The sequence below is a fragment of the Rhinoraja longicauda genome, chromosome 1 (genome assembly GCF_053455715.1).
Source record: "Rhinoraja longicauda isolate Sanriku21f chromosome 1, sRhiLon1.1, whole genome shotgun sequence".
Lineage (NCBI taxonomy): Eukaryota > Metazoa > Chordata > Chondrichthyes > Rajiformes > Arhynchobatidae > Rhinoraja > Rhinoraja longicauda.
In genome coordinates, this window is record NC_135953.1 from 80,630,886 (window position 1) to 80,649,587 (window position 18,702).

Consider the following 18,702-nt stretch of genomic DNA (forward strand, 5'->3'; position numbering starts at 1 on the left):
TGACCTGCTGAGTTACTCCAGCATTTTGTGAAATAAATAGTTCTGTACTTTGGTGTATTAGTATACCCAGAAGATGATAATGAATGAGTAGCTGTACTACATATGAAGAACCGATTTTTTGCCTCCAGCAGAGTGTAAACAACCAATGTGTTTTATTTGATTTATTTTGGGGCTCATTTGGAGCCTGACCTTTGCAAATTATGAAAGCAATGTTTAATTGTTTGGTACATATATCGGACAGTTTGATAACTTGTAATGATAAAGAATGCAACTCATAATGGCACAGACTTTATTTAGCTTGGACTTTGTCCTGAAACAAATTTGCCGATTACCAACTCAAGGAAACAGTAATAATCCTAAACTTTGCATGAGACATTTAACATTTCTGTATTAAAGTGTACAAGTTACCTGATTTCAGCAAGTGCTGCACGCTGCTGCATGAAAACACTGATTTACAACACATGTAAACAAAGGTTTTGAACTAGTTAGAGTCATACAGTATGGAAACAAAGCTGTAGGACATGATGCCCCATCTACACTAGTCCCACCTACCCACGTTAGGCCCATAACCTCTATATCTTTCCTATCCATGTATCTGTCCAAATGTCTTTTAAATGTTGTTATAATATCTATTTCAACTACCTCCTCTAGCAGGTCGCTCCACATACCCAACGTGAAAAAGTTGCCCCTCAAGTTCCTATTAAATCTTTTCCCTCTCATCTTAAACCTATGTCCTCTGGTTCTAGATTTCCCTTATCTGGCTAAAAGATTCTGTGCAATGATCTTATACACCTCCATAAGATCACCACTCAGCCTCTTACGCTCTGAGGAATAAAGTCTTAGCCTGCCTAACCTTTCCCAATATCTCAGGTCCTCAAGTCATGGCAACTTACTCATAAATCTTCTCTGCACTCTTTCTAGCTTAACAACATCCTTCCAATAGCAGGGTGACCAAAACTGAACATTATACTTCAAATGGGGCCTCACCAACATCTTGTACATGACATGATCTTATGTACAAGATGATGTGACATAACATCTCAATTTCTATATTCAGTACCCCGACTGATGAAGGCCAATGTACCGAAAGACTCCTTGACCACCTTATCTACCTGTGACACCATTTTCAAGGAACTAGGTACCTGCGCTCCTCGATCCCTCTGCTCTGCAACACTCCCCATGGCCCTATCTTTCACCATGAAGGTCATGCCCTGGTTTGACTTCTCGTACATATCTGCATTAAACTCCATTAACCACTCCTCAGCCCACTTGCCCATCTGAAAAGATCTTGCTGTTATTTTTGATAACTATCTTCGTTATCTACGATACCAGGCACTTGGGCATCATCTGCATACTTACTAATCATGCCTTCTACATTCTCATCCAAATCGTTGATAAAAATCGCAAACAGCACTGGGTCCAGCACTGATCCCTGAGGCACACCACTAATCCACCCTGAAAAATAACCTTCCACCATCACACCCTGTTTCTTCCATGAAGCCAAAAATTGGGTGAAGAACATAAGTAGTCTGCTATTAAATATGTATGTAATAATAAATTGTATACAGCTCTATTGAAACACTTTACCTCAGTAATAAAATACATGTGATGTGAATATATTGGTTTTAAAGGTTATATATATTAACACCATTTCTATACCAGCTACGAATTATTCATCACAACATATAACAACATGCATATGGCTCTTGATAGCTGGCTGTCCAGTATAGATAAGATTTCCAATAATGTTTCCTGCATGATAATAATAATAATGTTGGTTGACTAGTACATTAGGACTTCCGGTGTGACATTTGCTTCCTCTGTTTTGGTCTTTAAGGTGGGGAATTGTATTCCACCAATGCGCACCACCAACATGTTCACTGCATGTACCACAGGGCTTGCCACACAAATCCAGAAGGAAGAGTCAAAGTATTCCTGAAGTATAACAAATTTGAAAACTTGCTCACGAAAATTGGCAATTCGTTCTGTGTGGCGATGAAGCTTCACAGCAGCAAAAAAGCAAACAATTGCAGACAATCCACAGAGACCTGCAAAAACAAACCAGTGCAATTCCAAGATAGAATTAAAGGGATTGGCTGGAAATGCAAAACACCCTCTCTCTAGATCTGCCACATCTAAAACTTTTGTTTGGTTTTGCTTGTAGCTCAGTTGGTTAAGTTGGATAAGATGATCAATAGGGTAAACATGGTGATTTAGATTATGTTAATTAGATGGCTGATGTACTGAGATGGACATCGAAGTTGCATGGAGGAAGGTGATTAATTCAGCCATGCTCCTGTGTCAGTCCAACTTTAAATAACTTATATTGTGTACAAATGGCAGTAAATAGAATTGAACAGATAACCATTTGTAATTATAATTTAGAAATGACTGACTGGGAGTGAAACCAGAGTCAACAGCAAGTGGAAACTGTTGCCCTGGAGTGGATATATTCAGGAACGGAGGAAGGGACTAAAGATCAGTCTTAAGCAGAATCCTACGAACTTCCAAGTATTACTTGGCTGCCAGGTAAGAGTGAGCAAATTAAATAACATTTTATTTTTCTTTGAGTCAGAGAGGTTTGTTTCTCCATAGATACATGTATGTGCTGTACACAGTAGTATCTGAAATATATTTAAATTAATTTAAATTACATCTGCAACACAAAAACTACAAGAAAAGAAGCAGGAGTAGGCCACCAGGCACCTTAAGCCTTTCAATTGGATCATGACTGAACTACTCTCTCCACAACTCTTGTTTTGTTTCAGTTCCCTGTGGCCATGAATTCCACAATCTTTCAAGAATGTACCTACTGCTATTTGTCAACTGAGGCAAGTTAACGTGTGAGGGCCTGCCATTTATCTGAAGTACTGCTGAAAGACTAGGTGATACAGTGTTATGTAGCTCGGTTCTCACAACATGTTCAATACATAACATGTGTGGTTTCCAATTTCTTTCAAATTCCCTGAAGCTGTGTGAGTATGCAGAAGTATTTTTAAAGTGACATTGAAGGAATGGAGAACCAAGGAACCTGTCCAAATCTGTGGCTGTCAGTCGACCCATCTATAGAATGTTGCGTAATCTGATACAGATTTTAAGCACTACTGATATCTTGTAAGGAATTTTACAACTGCAAGGGGCTCAAAAGCAGCTTTAATGCAATCTTATGTTTAGTGCTATTTGGAAAATTGTAAATATTTCTCTTATAAGATGGATAACTAACACTTCCTAAGTCATTGGGGAATCTTAGTTTAGGAATAAAAGAGATAATTATTAAACGGTTTCAGCTGAAAAACTGCAAAATATTCAGGTTACGATGGGTACAGGGTCATGAGCAGGGAGGACACAAGTGTAACTCATTATCAGGCAAAAAAACAATTTTCTGAAATATTTTCTTTCAGATATGTGATTTTTTAAATGTCAAGCATTTATTACTTAATTTAACAATTGATAGTTTATGCAGATTCATTTCATGGTCAAGTTATTTATGGGTATGAAGCATATTTTATTATAAGCCCTCAATTCCAAAGATTATTTGATTATTTTTAAATTATAATAATACAAGTAGTATTAATAGTCTTTCAGCAGTTAAAAACAGGATGTATCAAGAAAAAAACAATGGAAGAAATATTAGATCCTTTATACTTACTTGCAAATACATTCCAGAGGTAGATGCCCATAGTTCCTTTCATGGCTTGGTAAGGGATTTTCACTGCATTGTAAACACAAAACCCAAAACTAACCATAGCAAATGCAATTGCCAGGCAGATAAATAATACAACCAAAACATGAACAGCAGTGTTCAACGTTTTCACCAACTGTGGAAAAACTGGGAATATAGATTAAAAAAGATTAGAACTACAATATGCCTGTTTCTGGAAAACATATAAATTCAAGCATGTTAGCTTTTGATTAACCATAATGACAATGGCTGAATATTCAAAGTGAGTTTAGTATCTTATAGTGATAGATTATTTTACTGTGATCAATGTTTTTCATATCTGGAATAATTTAATAAAAATATGTATTTTTTCTTTAGTAAATCAGTGAGTTTGCACAAGATATTGCAACAGATAAACTGGAACAGGCGCAGCTCCTACTTTGGCATGTTTAGTTTAGTTTAGTTTAGTTTAGTTTAGAGATACAGCACGGAAACAGGCTCTTCAGCCCACCAAGTCCACACCAACCAGCTATCCCCGCATATTAACACTATCCTACACACACTAGAGACAGTTTTACACATACACCAAGAATAAACCGGCATACCTGTACGTCTTTCAAGTGTGGGAGGAAACCAAAGATCTCGAAGAAAACACATGCAGTCACAGGGAGAAAGTACAAACTCCGTACAGACAGCACCCATAGTCGGGATCGAACCCGGGTCTCCGGCGCTGCAAGCGCTGAATGGCAGCAACTCTACCGCTGCGCCACTGTGCTACCTATGTTGAATTAATCACACTTGTCTGTGCAAACTGCCAGGAGCAGACTGCTCAATTCACCATGGAGAATTATTGGGGAAGGACTGGTGCTTTATTTAAGAACACCAAATGTTTGTGTGTGTCCATATTTCTTTGTAATTTCTTGAGGTTCATGTTTGTTTGTGAGAAAATGTTTGGCAGGCTACTTTGGATTCTGACTAGAAGTGTTGAATTCACTTTCATCTGTAAAAGATTGCTAACACAATTTTCTGATTTAAATTTGATTTTGGAATGCATTGCACTTTAACAGTTAATGTTAGGTAATATACTTTCAAGGCTTCAAGGTTAACTATGATGCTTCTCATCTTGAAGAGCATAAATAAAAAGAATGTTATAATTAATTTTGCAAAAGAAATGACCTTTTCAGAATTGTTTATCTTTTGCATGGTTCATTTTCAGTGAGAAATATTCAATGGATCAAGATTTTATTAATATCGCAGAAGAAGGAAAGCAAAGAACATTAAAATTGCAGTCATTCTAAATCTTCTAGCGTGCTTTTTCCACATTGGGGCTTAATTAAATAAAAATAATAATTTCAAAGGAGCCACATTAAAATTAGATCAATTTTTGGATCATTTCATTTTGCATTTAGTTTTATTGTGCCTGAAAAGAACAAATGCCATTATTAAATGTCAGTGGAATACAAAAACATGATTGAACTGTGCACTTTACTGTATATAAATGGAAGTTCATTTACAGAAGAAATTAAGTGAACTGGAGCAGCAAATTGCTTTTTGGATGATAAATGGTGTGTAATCCCATGAAATTCATTGAACATCCTAAATCCAAGAAAGCCTGCCAAAGAACTGGTGACCTTTTGAGGCAAGACTGGCTCATCACTTCTTAGCATATTTTAAATGATTTACATTTTATTGTCCTTAGTACTTGAGTATGGCCTTTACAATGTACAGGTGATCTTTTCTGTAAAAATAGGACTGTGAAGGTGACAATCTACCCCCAAATATATCTTATCTACAGGTATAAGAAATTATAGTTAGGCATTTAACTTAAGATGGTTAACATTTAAGTGGCTTTCAACATGTTGTTTGAAATTTACAAGATATCACTTAGCCAATATGATTTAGAAAATATTTGCATGACGATGTATATTGGGGTCCTGAAGGTCCTGCCCTGGCCAAAGTGCAACATTTCGCACTTATCTGAAATTAACTGAATTGAACTCCATTATCCATTGTTTGGCCTATTTGCCCAGCTGATCTAAATCCTGCTGTAATTTTCAATAACCATCCTTACCGTCTATGATGCCACCTATTCCGGTGTTGTCTGCAAATTTACTAATCGTGCCATTCTCACTCAAATCATTGATATCAATTACAAAAAGCACTGATTCTTGAGGTGCACCACTAATCACAGAACTTCAGGCTGAAAAACCATCTTCCGCCACCACCCTCTGCTTCCTACCATGAAGCCAATTCTGTATCCAGTTAGCTAGCTCTCCTTGGATTCCATGCAATCTAATTTTCCGCAGAAAATCATCATGCAGAACTATCATGCAGAACCTTACCAAATGCCTTGCTGAAGTCCATGTAGATCATGTCTATGCCCGTATCAACCTTGGTTACTTTTTCAAAAAGCATAATCGAATTTGTGAGACCCAATCTCCCATGCACAAAATCATGCTGACTATCCCTAATCAACCCTTGTCCTATCAAATGCATGCATCTCTGATACTCTGATATTCTGATACCCACACAAAATGCACTTTCCTTCAACAAGTTGCACATGGAGGTGTAAAGAGTGGTTGAGAGCTATCAATGCTTTAGATGCTGCTCAGCAAAAATAATGTCCATTCATTACCATATTTTCTGCAGCTGAGGTCTGCACTCCTCGATATATTGTTGAGATTGACTTGTAATTTTCAGGGAGATGCATTGAAAAGGTAATATTTCAAGCCAATTCACACTCATTCTGCAATAAAAATGTCCTCAGAGTACTCCAAGTGAGGTTCATGGGCCAATTGCCCATTTCAAGATACAGCACGGGAAAGAACTGATCTCAAGTCTCAACTGTGTGTAAGTCCAATATTTCATTCAATTCAGAAAAACTGAGTTTGATCACTGCATGTTTGCACTTTCAAAGAAACATAGAAACATAGAAAAAAGGTGCACGAGCAGGCCATTTGGTCCTTCACGCCATTCAATATGATCATGTCTGAGCATCCAAAATCAGCACCCCGTTCTGGCATTTTCCCCGTATCCCTTGATTCCCTTAGCCCTAAGAGCTAAATTTAACTCCCTCTTGAAAACATCCAGTGAATTGGCTTCCACTGCCTTCTGTGGCAGAGAATTCCACAGATTCACAACTCACTGGGTGAAAAAGTTTTTCCCATCTCAATCCTAAATGGCCTACCCCTTATTCTTAAACTGTGACCCCTGGTTCTGGACTCCCCCAACATCAGGAATATTTTTCCTGCATCTACCCTGTCCAATCCTCTAAGAATTTTACATGTTTCAAAAAGATCCTCTGTGCTCTAATGTTGCACACTAATCTCTTGTGTGGGACCTTGTCAAAGGCTTTTAGAAAGTCTAGATACACCACATCCACTGGCTCTCCCTTATCCATTCTACTAGTTACATCCTCAAAAAATTCCAAAAGATTAATCAAGCATGATTTCCCATTCATAAATTCATACTGACTTTGACCAATCCTGTCACTGCTTTCCAAATGCGCTGCTATCACACCTTTAACAATCGACTCCAGCATCTTCCCCACTACCGATGCAAGGCTAACTGGTCTCTCCCTCCTTTCTTACGCATACACGATTTCTAGGGCCACCTCCTTGAGTACTCTGGGATGCAGATCACCAGGCCCTGGGGATTTATCTGCCTTCAGTCCCGACTGTTTACCTCACACCATTTTCTGACTAACGTGGATACTCTTCAGTTCCTCCCTCCCACCAGATCCTCGGTCCCCAAGTATTTCCGGGAGATTGTTTATTACTTCCTTAGTGAAGACAGAACCAAAGTACTCATTTATCTGTTCTGCCATTTCCTTGTTTCCCATTATAAATTCACCTGTCTCAAACTGTAAGGGACCTACAGTACATTTGTCTTTACTAATCTTTTCCTTTTTACATACTAATAGAAACTTGTACACAGTTTTTATATTCCCCTCAAGCTTTCTTTCATGCTCTTTTTCCCCCCTCTTAATTAACCCCTTTGTCCTCCTCTGTTGAGTTCTAAATTTCTCCCAGTCCTCTGGTTTGCTGCTTCTTCTGGCCAATTTATATACCTCTTCTTTGACTTTAACACTATCCTTGACTTCCCTCATCAGCCACGGTTGAGCCGCCTTCCCAGATTGATTTTTTCACCAGACAGGGATGAACAATTCCTGGAGTTCGTCCATGCGGTCTTTAAATCTTCGCCATTACACTTCCACTGTCAACCCTTTTAGTATAATTTGCCAGTCTATCTTAGCCAATTCCCATCTCATACCTTCTAAGTCTCCTTTATTCAAGTTCAGGACTCTAGTCTCTGAATTAACTGTGTCACTCTCCATCCAAATGTCGAATTCCACAATATTATGCACAACAAGATCGCTAACTAATCCTTCCTCATTACACAATACCCATTCTCGGATGTCCTATAGTCGGTTCTTCTACATATTAGTTTAAAAATCCATCCCTTATACATACAAGGAAATCCTCCTCCTCAGCACTGTTACCAATTTGGTTGGCCCAATCTATATGTAGATTAAAATCACCCATGACAACTGCTGTACCTTTGCTACACACATCCCTAATTTCCTGCTTGATGCTATCCCCAACCTCCCTACTGCTGCTCAGTGGTCTGTATACAACCCCAACAAGCGTTTTCTACCCTTGGCTATTTCGCAGTTCCCCATACCGATTCTACAGCATCCAAGCTAATGTCTCTCCTTGCTATTGATGGTAAGTCCACACCCCACGGGAGCTCAAATGTCAGTCCCGAGCAAGGCCTCCAGCTCCATGGTGTTAGGCCGCAGCGTGAATGGAGATATGATCCGGAAAACAATCGCATCTCTGGCAAGGTAAGAGATTGAAAAAAGTTTCCCCTGACCCCCTCACCCACCCCCCACATAAGACAAACCACAAACTTTTAAAACACACTAAAAATAACCAAAAAAAAGACAGACTGTAGGCAAGGCTGTCATCACGGCACAGCTGGTGGAAATGAAGGAGGTTTCCCAAAAAATGGCAATCTAGAGCAGGTATCGTTTCACCATGTGCCTTTAACATTTGTTGCAATTCAGAGGGGTCCATCCCTTGTTGGTTGCCGTCATAACTAATGTACAGGTAAACAAGCAAAGGAGATGCATCCTGAGATGGAAGTAAACTGTACTTTGGAGGTAAGGCTCAATCTTTGTCACTGCTTTGACATCGGTCAAACTAGTTTACAATCATATTCCCCATTGCAGAGAGGCCATTAATTTTAATGGGAAAAAGAAATCCTTCAGTATCCAGTGACTGTCATAGTTTTGCACAAGTATATGGATGTGAAATGCAGGACATTTAAAAACATTATTATGTAAGACGCTTCAGGGTATGCAGCAACACCAGCAGTCGTCACACCGGTGTGATATATAAAAATATTGGAGCAGTAGTAAGCCATTAAAGCCGTCAAATGCATTTGCTGATTAATGTGATCATGGCTGATCTGATGACAGTCTTAGTGCATCTTTCTGAATGTTTCTGCATTTGTCCTAAATTTATTTTTGTGTCATGAGAATCATTTACAACAAACAAAATGATACAATATTCAAACAGAAAGTGATGATGCTTGTCCACTCAGTCAAACCCCCGGTGCCTTTCCTGTTTAACAAGTATTGAAGTAGGTTTTGTTGATCTATGGTTCCCTCTCAGGTTGAAGTGTGGCTGCAGGAAGACTTCTCCCTATCAGTCAGTGCACTCGTCCTTGATAAGAAGCTCTTACCTTGGTGAACCAGTACATTGTCCCAAGCCAAATGAAGGAGCAGTCTGGCGTGGTGGCAGGCTGTGAGGTATGGGTGAGTGTTTCACCTGAGAGAGATGACCTGATGATTCCCTAAAGTGGAGACATCAGTTTACTGGACTTTTATATCAGGTCGTCTCCCAGGGAACTGGAAAGACAATGTTAAAAAGATTTGCTGGCACCCAGTCTTGGACCAGCATCATTTCAACTTTCAGGCGGAGAGGTGTCCCAGCTGATGGGCCACCAATCGCACATGTCTGTTCCCTGCTGTTTTTGCCCCTTCTACTCAGAGTAATCTCTCTGCTCAATCTAAGCAGAGCTTTACTCACAACGAAGATGGGTGTGAGTCGGGCAGGGTTGCAGGGGGGTTGCTCCTCAAGAGAGATGAGTTCATAAATCTCAGATCTCTGCTCATTGGGGCAGATACCTGCTCCTGTGCGGCACATTTCTGCTCGTTCACGAGAGCAATGTGCTGACGTGCAGCACCTCTCATTTCATGGACAACAGCTGACTCGCTGCTGTGCCACATCCCTTCACTCCCCTGGACCAGTCTGCGGCTCGTTGACAGCAACAGGCTGACGGGTGGCATCTGTCTGCTCGCTGGGGCGGCGGGCAGAGGGATAACATTCATGAGGTTGTTGCTGTCAATGAGCAGCACAGAGATCAGACCTCCAGCTGGGTGGTGGAGAGACTGCACCGGAGCAGAGAGACATCCTACGACTCCGCCCGTGCCCACCAATGCAGCTTCACGCAGAGCAGCAAGTCCTGCGATGGGGCCTTTGTTGATGAGCCCTTGTAAATAAGATCTCCAGAGTGAAAGCATGAAGATGGACTCCACCCTGTTTCTCATCTTCACCTGCGTCGTCTTGTGCATTCATATCAACCACATAATGAAACCATCTGAACTGTACTCTTATTTGAGTCTTCTGGGGCAATAAAGATATATCAAACCTTCCTCTTCAGTGAGATCCTGCACCAGATTACCTACGCCTCAAATACTTTCCTCCAATCCCCAGAATCTCAATCCCTGAGATTCTTAAATGGTGCTGTGGGTTGTCAGAAGGAAAGACACGTCATCATCATTCCTTCTTCTCTCTTCTGTCTTGCCTTCTTCATCTGTCTCCTCCTACATCTCTTGCTGAGTAAGTGAGAGAGGGGAAAGCAGGGGGCGTGTTTCTTTATATCCTGCACAAAAAGACAGAAGGTATTTACGTCCACAAAATACAATAAAAATGCCTATAAAATGATGCAGCAGCACACATGGTACAAAGATGTCCATCACAAATCAATTTAAAGCAGTACATTACTTACAAGGAAACTTGGCAGATTTTACATTGCTTCTTTTTGAAAGGTGACTTGCGCCTCTGTGGCCTCTTTGATCATGAGGAGGAAGATTGTCTCCTCTTGCCTGATGAGATGCTGCATTTGTGGGAGCTTCCCTCCCATGCAGTGACCTCTCTTCTTTTACCTTTTCTTTTAGATGGGATGGATGAGACAAAGGATACTCAGTGATGTTTTCAGTCTCAGAGTCTTGACCTCTGTGTGGGGATGGAGGAGATGGAAAGGCAATGATGAGTTGAGGGTATGAATGGAATAGAAGAGTGTGAGAGTGTGGAAGTGTGGATGGAAGCCAATTTGTTTGCTTGCGAGTCTGTGAGTTTTTGAATGTACCAGTCTGTGGATGCGTGTGTCTCTGGATTAATGTGCATGTATGAGAAAGCAATATTTTTAGTGCTTTGCTGCTCTACTTGACACATTTGTGAGGTTGTGATTCTTTTTGCATGGAATGGGAATATTCACAGCTGGAGGAGGCAACTCTTGCCAAGCTTTTCTTATGGTGATTTCTGGTCCTTCTGACACAGGACCACCTTCCTGATAGATATCTTGCTCAATGAGATTTTGATGTCCGTCTTGTGAATCTGGGACTTTTCTTCTGCTCCACTGCAGCATTTCTTTTCCGAGTGGCAGCCATCGTGTTATCTGTTGTCCGACTGCCATGGGTGGAGTGCTCCTTTAAGCGCTGAAGTCCTTCTTTAATTCCTGTGCAACTCTTGCAGCTGCATTGAATTTTTACACAGGTCATGTCTTAGTGCCTTTTTCCGGGTATTAAATACCATCGTGTTTTTGCGAATTTGCTATTTTTTCAGGGGGCAAGAATTGATGACAGTGCTGAACGTGCAAGCAAAAAACAGGCAGATGAGATTAGTTTACCTTCAAATAATATCTTCTGCTTCCTGTTAAGGGATTTATTTTTGCAAATAGGCATGCTCATTGCATGCCTACGTATTGCAGATTAGAGCATTTGAGGTGAGAATATTTACAATAACATATTGAATAACACATGTGGTACTGTAAAAGATGTTTATGTTGAAATATGCAAGGAACAAGTGTGAGTATTTGGGCAGGCAAATAATATGATGAAAAATATATGTCCTTAATCTAGATTGTTTTGGCACATGACAGCCAGCAATTGGGTTAACCTTGCTAAGTGAGGTGACCAGCTGAATGGCAATTTATGCAAATTTGGGAAGTCCTCTGAGAAATGGGTTCCATCTTCTCAATTGTACAATTATCTTTACATTCACAGTCTGTAAATGAGGGAAGAATTTACCACGGCTGGATTTATGAGCCCCAGAGGTGAAAATCGACATTGCCAGAGAACATATTCATATAGCCAGTTAAAGACAATAACATAATTTTCCAGGATCTGCCATAATTACTTGTGATTTCAGAGTCCCGTCCTCCTAGACCACATTTTCGTACTTTTCGTCCCCGGAATAATCCAAAGTGCAGGTGTCCTGTGAACTTTGCCATCTCTGGATCAGTAGCATTCACAATTTCAGCCCCTGTTTTGCACAGAATGGTACCGGTCACCCATCGCGTTGTCCCAAGTGCCACAGTCAGCAGGATTGCAGATATAAAACTTACAACAGCAGCAATGGAAAAAAAAACTTTTTTCAGAAGGTTGGGCATCACATTAAATGTGATTATAATACCTCTCTCTGTCACTCCCTTAATAGGTGAATGGCTCAGTGAAATCTTCCACACTTGAACTAAAGCTGCTTCAAATGCTGATTCCCACCCTATTTTGATGCTTTAAAATTCATCACTGATGTGATAAAGTAATTTAAACTGAACCACCTCAGATATATTGTCCAGTATTCCATCAGTCCTGCTGTTGTTGCTGTTAAATTGTCAGTGCTTACATCTTCTGAGTACATTGCAATTTGCCAAGATTTAATAATCACTGCAGTGTTTCTTATTGCATGTACAGATCCTCTCTTTTAATATAAAAAAATTCTCATCATCACTTGTCTGATGTGTTCATTTGTCACATCAGTGACAGTTCCAATTCAGTTCCAATAGATGTCTGTATAATTAAGCCAGAATAGTTAGCGAACATTGGCATGACTGTAAAAGAGAAAATAAAAATAGACATAATGCTTATCTATTTGAAGAGAACATTTCTCACATGTACTTTTGTCCTAATGTTTAACATTATCCATGAACATCAAAAGCTCCCTTTTGTTACTTTCCAGGATATAGAATTATAATGCTTTTGAGGCCAGAACATTCTGGGAAATAGGATGATACTAATTTGCTCTTCCTGCTTTTTTTTGTGTCAACTGAAAAGAAAGCTCCCAACAAGTTCCTGAAAATTAAGAAGAAAAAAAAAACTTCAGGAAAAAATAAATACAATTTTTGCCAGTACCATGAGTTGATATTCACGAGAATACTAATTAGCAGCAAGGCAATAAAGTGATGTTTTCTGATAGATTTTACAGTTGTTATTGACTCTGATGACAGAGATGTAAATGATCCAGGTAATGTAAAATGTCTAGCTATTACCATCAGAGAGATGTAGGAAGAGATGGTCATCGCCTTGCTACATGCCCAGTTCCTGCCCAACTACCTGGGAGCAGAATTGTTTATAGGCGAGGAGATAGCTGCATTCAAAACATTCTTTTCAGCTGGTTCTTTGGCATGAATTATTTCTCATGTAAATATGTGAGAAAATATAAACCTTTTGAATTTAACAAGCAATTAAAACAACAATTCACATACCCATTTATTGTAGAATTTACCTTTTACTGCTAATGAACCAAGTTCTTTTTTTTCTTTGCACCGATATTCTTTCTCATTGAATACATTCCATCTTCATTTACTCGCAATATCCTCACAAATCACACCTCTGGGAGTGCAGCAGCAAAAAGCATTTTCCTTCACAAAGTTGATTCGCATCAAGGAAGCAGAGGAAGTGAATCAATAATCTCACTGTAATTTCGTTCGGTATCTGGGTATCGAATGACAATAAAGCTCTGTATTCTGTACTGTATTCTGTTGGTGATTCACTAGGAGAGGAGGTTTAAAGCTATGCATGTAACCATCTCCTAGGTTACTGTGCTACTCAGCTCTCACTGCCTTCCTATCTCTGCTTATCATGATACACATAAATAATAAAACCTCTGCAACAAGATAGCCATGGGAATAAAGTATTTCTGATATAACTTCTCCATTTGTTTGAAGGAGGGCGAGAGCCACCAATCTCGATATCATCTTTCGATTCCTGTTTTTGTGGAAATAAAATAGGAATCAGAAAAATAATAACTTTAGAAAAGTGATCTATTTGGAAAGTCTTCTCCCTAGCCTTGCTGTCGTGAAGTTACATAACCAATCCAAATGCATCAACACAGGCATAGGATAAATTAATCAAAGGATTCACAAACACAATGCAGATTTGATTAACAGAATATGTTAATGTGTAGCTTTGTTTATTAACTGAATTCAGGCCGAGTTCTATTATTTTGTTCAAGCAAGGAATTGTTGTGCCTTGTCTCTCTGATATAAGCTAAACGAGAGGAATTTTAATTAGTTGTGGCTGAGCACGTTTTTTGTACAAACCTCTATTATTTATGTGATGACAGGGGGATAGAATAGCAATTTGGTGCTCACTCCCCATTACCGTGATGGTAGATCTAATCCAGTGGTATCTGGCAGGAATCCAGCAGACACGGTATCTAAGTTTTCTGCTGGATGTCTGTCAGCCCTTGATCTTTAACATCTACTTTCAGGTTTTAGTGGTCTCCTGGGTTTTTCTTCTGGTTCATCTTTCACATTTCACCATACTATTCTTTTACAAATCTTGTGTCTTTACTTTCCTCAGCTTATTTGAGATGCTGGCTTTGTGAATAAAGCATTTTTCATGTATCATTTTTAGAACAATTTACTCAGACTATTTAACACATGAGCTGCCTCTATTTGTTGTGATATTAACCTTATCTTTCATTTACCCTCTCACTCTGATTTGATGGATTTCATTTATTATTATTATCCCAAAAAATAACATCTTTCTTCAGGCGGGGGACCTCATGTGCATTTCCAGTTTTTATTTCAGAATTCCAGCCAAATAGTTTACTCTTTGGTTTGAACTTGAAGCGCCTTTTTCTGGATGTGTTGATCAGTACTGACTGAACAGAATAGCATTGGTGTCACGGGTTATGGGGAGAAGGCAGGAGAATGGGGTTGAGAGGGAGAGATAGATCAGCCATGATTGAATGGCAGAGTAGACTTGATGAGCCGAATGGCCTAATTCTGTTCCTGTCACTTATGAACTTATGAATATCCCTTGATACAACAAAATTAAAATGGTATCCTCTGCTTCTATTAAAGGATTTTGTTTTGCAATACATAAGATCCTCATACTAAAGTTGCAGATTAGAGCATTTGACATGAGAATTTTTGAATAATTTCTATTATATTTAAATCCCTGGATCAACCCTGACATAAAGGATCTCCTTAAGGAGAAAAAGAGGGCCTTTAAGTCAGGAAATAAGGAGGAGCTGAAGGCTGTGCAAAAGGAGCTGAGGAGGAAGATCAGAGAGGGGAAGAACAGCTACAGGAAGAAGATGGAGGATCAGCTGCAGAGGAACAACATCAACGGAGTCTGGAGAGGCCTCAAAACCATCTCTGGGTACAAGGAGCCAGACTCCCAGGCCTTGGGGGACCAGAAGTGGGTAAATGATCTGAACCTTTTCTTCAACAGATTCGATCAGTCACCTATCCCTCCCCCGGTCCAGTCACCCCTGCTGCACTGTACAAAAAGGGCCAGAGCAGACTTTATCTGCTGAGGAGACTCAGGTCCTTTGGAGTGCAGGGGGCACTCCTAAGGACCTTCAACAACACTGTGGTTGCATCAGTCATTTTCTATGGAGTGGACTGCTGGAGCAGCAGCATCACAGCGGCGGAAGGGAAGAGACTCGACAAGCTGATCAGGAAGGTCAGCTCTGTCCTGGGCTGCTCCCTCGACTCAGTGCAGGCAGTGGGAGAGAGGAGGATGATGGCAAAGATAACATCGCTGCTGGACAACGACTCCCATCCCATGCAGGATACTGTCACTGCACTGAGTAGCTCCTTCAGTGACAGACTCCTTCACCCCAAGTGTGTGAAGGAGAGATATCGGAGATCCTTCCTTCCCGCTGCTGTGAGACTGCACAACCAGCGCTACTCCCAGCAGGCAAGTCAACAGTAACAGTTAAGGAATACACAGTAAATGGTGATAATTTATCCTTGTCTTTATTTTTATTTATAATGAATGATCTCTTGCTATCCACTTTGCTGCTGTAACACTGCAAATTTCCCCGGTGTGGGACAAATAAAGGAATATATTACTATTATTAAATAATATAATAATGTAATAATATAATATTTACTGAATAATAGATATTGCACTGTAAAATATGCTTTGTTGAAATATGCAAAGAATGAGAGTCATATATTTGGACAGGTATGGCGAGTCCGGAAACTTGTTGGTTGTAGAAGAAGTTTATTGCAGCCGCAATATTCGAATACAGAGTTAAACAACAAGGTAAAGGACAACCATCAAAAACTTACTGTCTTCTTCGAAGACTTCGCCGAACTAACTATTTCGGGCGCCAAACGCGCACATGACATCGCTGGCCAATCAGCGATGTCGCTCCCTGGACCAATCCCCATGGTCGCGTTCACACGTGACCTCGCTGGCCAATCCGAGGGTTCGACGACCTGGACCATTCTCTATGGTCGCTACATGACCCCCCCCAGAACCCGAGGTGCGGAACCTAGCAGGGAGCCGGATTTCGCGACCATAACGAGTACGGAGAGGGACAGCCTGAACCACAGGAGCCGGGGGTTCCGGACTTGGTGGAACAGCCGGAACGGGAGGTCCTGGAGGAACTACCGGAACGGGGGGTCCTGGAGGAACTGCCGGAATGGGGGGTCCTGGAGGAACTGTCGGAACGGGGGGTCCTGGACTGAGCGGAACTAACGGAGGTCGGCCTCTCCTAGGGGTTTGACCGACCAGGACTGGTTGATCCGGATCCAAATGTGCAGGTTTGAGCCGGGACACCGAGACGAGCTCACTCTTGCCGCACATGTCTAAGGTGAAGGTAGCCGTTCCCTTACGCAAAACCCGGAAAGGCCCTTGATAGACCCTCTGCAACGGGGCGCGATGGGAATCTTTTCGCAGAAAAACGAACTCACAGTCCTTCAGGGAAGGCGGTTCATGTACCATGGGACACCCATGACGTGAAGTCGGAACTGGAGCCAGGGAGCCCACCCGTTCCCGGAGAGATGCTAACACTGATGGGACTGTAGGCAGCTGGTCTGAAGGGTCCGGAAACAGATCTCCGGGTACTCGAAGTGTCGAGCCATATACTAGCTCTGCGGACGACGCACCGAGATCTAGCTTAGGAGCAGTCCGGATGCCCAAAAGAACCCAAGGGAGCTGGTCTACCCAGTCCGGGCCTTCAAGCCTTGCACTGAGGGACGCCTTAAGTTGGCGGTGGGACCTTTCTACGAGTCCATTTGCCTGGGGGTGAAATGCAGTCGTGGGTTGTAACATGGACCCGTACAGTTCTGCGAGCGCGGCCCAGAGGGACGAAGTGAATTGTGGGCCTCCGTCAGTGGTAATAACTGCCGGGACCCCGAAACGAGCTACCCAATGAAGGGCCAAAGTCCTAGCACAAGACGCTGACGAAATATCAGACAATGGGAAAGCCTCTGGCCACCGGGTGAACCGATCCACCACCGTGAGGAGGTGGGTGTAGCCCCGGGAGGAAGGCAAAGGACCGACCAAATCCACGTGGATGTGGAAAAAATGAACAGCCGGGACCTCGAAATCCTGTACGGGGGGCTGGACATGGCGCTGGACTTTAGCGGTCTGACAGGGAACGCAGGCACGCGCCCAACCCGCTACCTGTTTCCGTAGGCCATGCCAGACAAACCGAGCTGCTACCAAAGCAGAGATGGAGCGGATGGACGGGTGCGCCAGCCCATGAATGGCATCGAAAACCCGGCGCTGAAGGGAGGGCGGTACTACCGGCCTGGGACGGGGAAAAGAAACATCGCACCAGACTTTTGTGCCTTCTGACCCACAAGCTACCTGGGCCAACTTCAATCCCGAAGTGGTGGACTGGTATGCCGAAGCGGTATCCGCTAGAAGCTGTGCCTCCGCAAGCTCTTGGGGATCCACTTCGCAGTCCACCGCCGAAATAGGGGGAAAAGCAGGTCTAGACAGGGCGTCAGCAACGGCATTAAGCTTACCCGCGACATGACGGACATCGGTGGTGAATTCGGAGATAGCAGTCAGGTGCTGCTGCTGGCGGGCCGACCATGGGTCAGACAATTTGACAAAAGCAAATGTTAATGGTTTATGGTCCGTAAAGGCCACAAATGGGCGGCCCTCAAGGAAGTACCTGAAATGACGAACAGCTAAATAGAGGGCCAAAAGCTCTCGGTCAAATGCGCTATACTTCAGCTCAGCCGAATTTAGTTGCCGGCTGAAAAACGCCAAAGGCTGCCAACGGCCACCGACCTGCTGCTCCAGAACCCCGCCCACCGCCACGTCAGAGGCGTCAACCGTCAGGGCCGTGGGGGCGGAGGGGCTCGGGTGGACCAACATGGTGGCGTCTGCCAAAGCTGCCTTAGCTGCTGTAAAAGCCGACTCTGCGGTCGGGGACCATATCAACTCTACCAGATTCCCTGCAAGGCATTGGAAAAGCGGGCGCATGACTCGCGCAGCTGCCGGGACGAACCTATGGTAGAACTCCTGTAGCCCTTTTACTGTGGTGGGCCTAGGAAATGCCCGGATAGCCTCCACCTTTTCGGGCAAAGGGGAGGCGCCGGCAGGGGTAATTCTGTGCCCTAGAAAATCAAGAGCAGGAAGGCCGAATTGACATTTGGAGGGTTGGATTATGAGCCCGTGGTCTTGGAGCCGCTGGAAAACGGTCCGCAAGTGG

The 18,702-nt window shown here is 42.1% G+C and overlaps 1 protein-coding gene across 3 annotated transcripts; it reads right to left on the minus strand.

Annotated features, from left to right (window-relative positions):
* Nucleotides 1-304: 304 nt before the first annotated feature.
* On the minus strand, nt 305-13,766 carry clrn2 (clarin 2). Of its 3 annotated transcripts, none has more exons than XM_078410956.1 (4): nt 13,513-13,766; nt 12,148-12,797; nt 3,650-3,829; nt 305-2,048 (listed from the first exon to the last, which is right to left on the minus strand). In XM_078410956.1, exons 2-4 carry the CDS (start codon nt 12,398-12,400, stop codon nt 1,783-1,785), a joined length of 699 nt encoding a protein of 232 aa, XP_078267082.1. In that variant the 5' UTR covers nt 12,401-12,797; nt 13,513-13,766; the 3' UTR covers nt 305-1,782. The 3 variants fall into 3 exon arrangements, with proteins under 3 accessions (XP_078267082.1, XP_078267062.1, XP_078267072.1); XM_078410936.1 differs by having other exon boundaries at nt 12,148-12,838; XM_078410946.1 differs by having other exon boundaries at nt 12,148-12,838; nt 13,493-13,533.
* Between the last annotated feature and the right edge of the window lie 4,936 nt (nt 13,767-18,702).